The 2588-nt window shown below is 51.0% G+C and overlaps 1 protein-coding gene across 1 annotated transcript; it reads right to left on the bottom strand.

The window, feature by feature from the left end:
• Window positions 1-1048: 1048 nt before the first annotated feature.
• LOC119279428 (adenylate isopentenyltransferase 5, chloroplastic-like) lies at window positions 1049-2089 on the bottom strand. The gene has a single exon (XM_037560664.1). The coding sequence runs from the start codon at window positions 2087-2089 to the stop codon at window positions 1049-1051; it is 1041 nt and encodes a 346-aa protein (XP_037416561.1).
• Between the last annotated feature and the right edge of the window lie 499 nt (window positions 2090-2588).

The following is a 2588-nucleotide window of genomic DNA, read 5'->3' as shown; positions in this document are numbered from 1 at the left end:
AGTGCGAACCTCCGAGATGTGCAAAACGGTGAGTAATGTTCAGATATCTAGTCCACCCTATATATACCCCACTTATCCCACTAGTCTAACTCGAAGCAAAATTCACTCCCATCATATGTTCCAAGAGAGAACTCCACCTTCTAATGCTGATTTCAAAAGGCTTTGTAGTCCAACCATCCAATCAAACCACTTGAGATTTAATCCCCTCTTGCTTTTCAGTCCAACATCTCCCAATAGACAGTCAAAATCTTGAGGAAGTTTAACTGCTGAGAAGATTATCTTTTGAAGCACAAGAGCAAGGGATTCATTATCTAAGCAACATCCATCTTGTTACTTTTGAAGGGTGTGCTTGGAGGTCTTCAAGTTTGTGAAGAAGGCAAAACGTCTATATGGGTTCGGAGATCACCTACTTTGTGAAGATCTACCCTAATGAGACTAGTCCTTCACGGGCGTAAGTCATGATGGAATAGGTTGGATTGCTCCTCCGTGGACCCTTCGTCCAAAAAGCATCACTACCAGTGTGGCAAATGCATATTAAGATCCAAACCACTAGATGATATGTATCTAAGCATATCCTATACCTATATCTAAATAGATGGTCCTATAATATATTCCTCTCAACATTCAACCATGCATTAGAAAAGTCTTCGCATATTATTAATCCAAATGTTCATATTATACAACCATTGAAATATATTGCAAATAATTTGTACATCAACGTCGTGGGGTATCACATCTACTATCTCCTTTCTTAAATGTAGGACGTTTTGGCGTTTTAGTTTAAACTGCCAAAACACCTTATATTTAAAAACAGAGGGTGTAGTTTAGAGTGCAATATACAATGCACTAGGCTTTTCTTTAACTTATTAATAATGGATCAAAGAACACAACTGTATAGAATAAATAAAAAATAAAACAATTGATTAGAGATCGCAAGCTAATAGTAGTACCAAATATGTGGTATGGTTTCCCTAAAAAAGAATGTGGTATGGTTAATTTGATTTGTTTTTGAAGTTTTGTATGGTTAATTTGATGAGAAGCTCCAAACTCAAACTGCTGCTGCCGCTTTCCTTGGATGGATCCCACGGGACGGCCCAGTCTCGAGTAGCTGCAGACCGCACCTCTCGGCCGCTTCGACGATCCCGGCGACGACGGCTGCATGCTTCGCCACCGTGCTTTGCTCCTTCCCATCCCTACTCACCTCGGCCACCATCCCTCCAAGAGAGTGAAGAAACGTCTCAACGACGCGCGCGGCAGGCCCGACGACATCCGACTCCCACAGGGTGCGCTCCGCTTCCTCGTCCTTGGCCTTCCCGACCTTGAGCGAAAGCACCCTGGTGACATCAAGGCGGCGGATGCTCCACCCAGGCAGGCATCGTAGCCGGTGGATCTTCCGGAGCTGACTGCACACCAGCCTGCATGTGTTCTCCTTGATCTGTTCGACAGCGGCCTCGAGGAGCCCGGCCCGTAGTTCGTCGTCTCCGTCCAGCGCACCGGCGGCCTCCATCCGGAAGTAGGTGTCCATCTCCGGCACGCCTATGGCCCTCCTGATCCCACGGGAGTAGCCCGCGTCCGTCCGGAAAAACTCCCGCACCTCGCCGACGAGCCCTTGCTCCACCATGCAGTCGACGCGGTCGCCGACGTACCGTTCCAGCACCGACGTGTCGGCGTCCACCCAGAGGAAGCAACATTCGTACCGCCGGCGGAATCCCGGCTCGCCGTCCAGCAGCGCCTCGAGGTAGCTGTTGGACCCGCCGGCGATGATCGGCAGGCGGCCCCTCGAGAGGATCGACTCCACAGCGCGCGTGGCGTCGCGCCGGAAGTCCGCAGCGGCGTAGTCGGCGTCGGGGTGCACCCCGCCGATCAGGTGGTGCGGCACCCCGGCTTGCTCGCGGGCGGTGGCCTTGTTGGTGACCACGGCGAGGCCATCGTGGACCTGGATCTTGTCCGAGTTGACGACCTCGCCGCCGAACCGCAGCGCGAGGGCGACGGCCAGCTTGGACTTGCCGGTGGCCGTGGCGCCCATCACAATAACCACCTTGGCTTTGCCATTGCCGCTCGCCGCCGCGCTAATGCCATTGCCCGCCATCGCCATGTGCATGCACGAGAAAGAAGTCGTGTCGTCTGTTTGGTCGCTGCGTGCAGGCTCGAGAAGAACTTACGATTTCCGACGAGATCGATCGGTGCATGAAACTAGCGGGAGATGGCTCTCTATTTATACTACTAGCCTGCACGTAGATTTTGTTGTTTGCGGTGTGGTTCTTGGAAGGGAGGAGACCGTCACTGTCTTGAACCTTAGCTGTGTTAACGCGCATGCCTACGTACTCTTTTGCTTAGTTGTCCCACGGTCAACTTTCAAAAAAACATAAAATTCCGGTGGTCGCGTCACCTTTAGTTCGCTCCATTTTGTTTAGCGTTCGGTGGTTTGGGAAAAGAACAGTCTCTCTCACTCTCAGGCTCCATGTCAAGATCACGGGAAACGGACATGTAGCTGCATTGCGCTGCCAGTCAGAATACAACTGGCAATTAAGCCACTCCTCCAAATACTACAAACCGGCATCAGCACTCATGCATCCCGATTCAGAAAG

This window comes from Triticum dicoccoides, chromosome 3B (assembly GCF_002162155.2).
Source record: "Triticum dicoccoides isolate Atlit2015 ecotype Zavitan chromosome 3B, WEW_v2.0, whole genome shotgun sequence".
Taxonomy (NCBI): domain Eukaryota; kingdom Viridiplantae; phylum Streptophyta; class Magnoliopsida; order Poales; family Poaceae; genus Triticum; species Triticum dicoccoides.
Note: the sequence above shows the minus strand (reverse complement) of the source record. Positions and strands in the feature narration are given on the sequence as shown.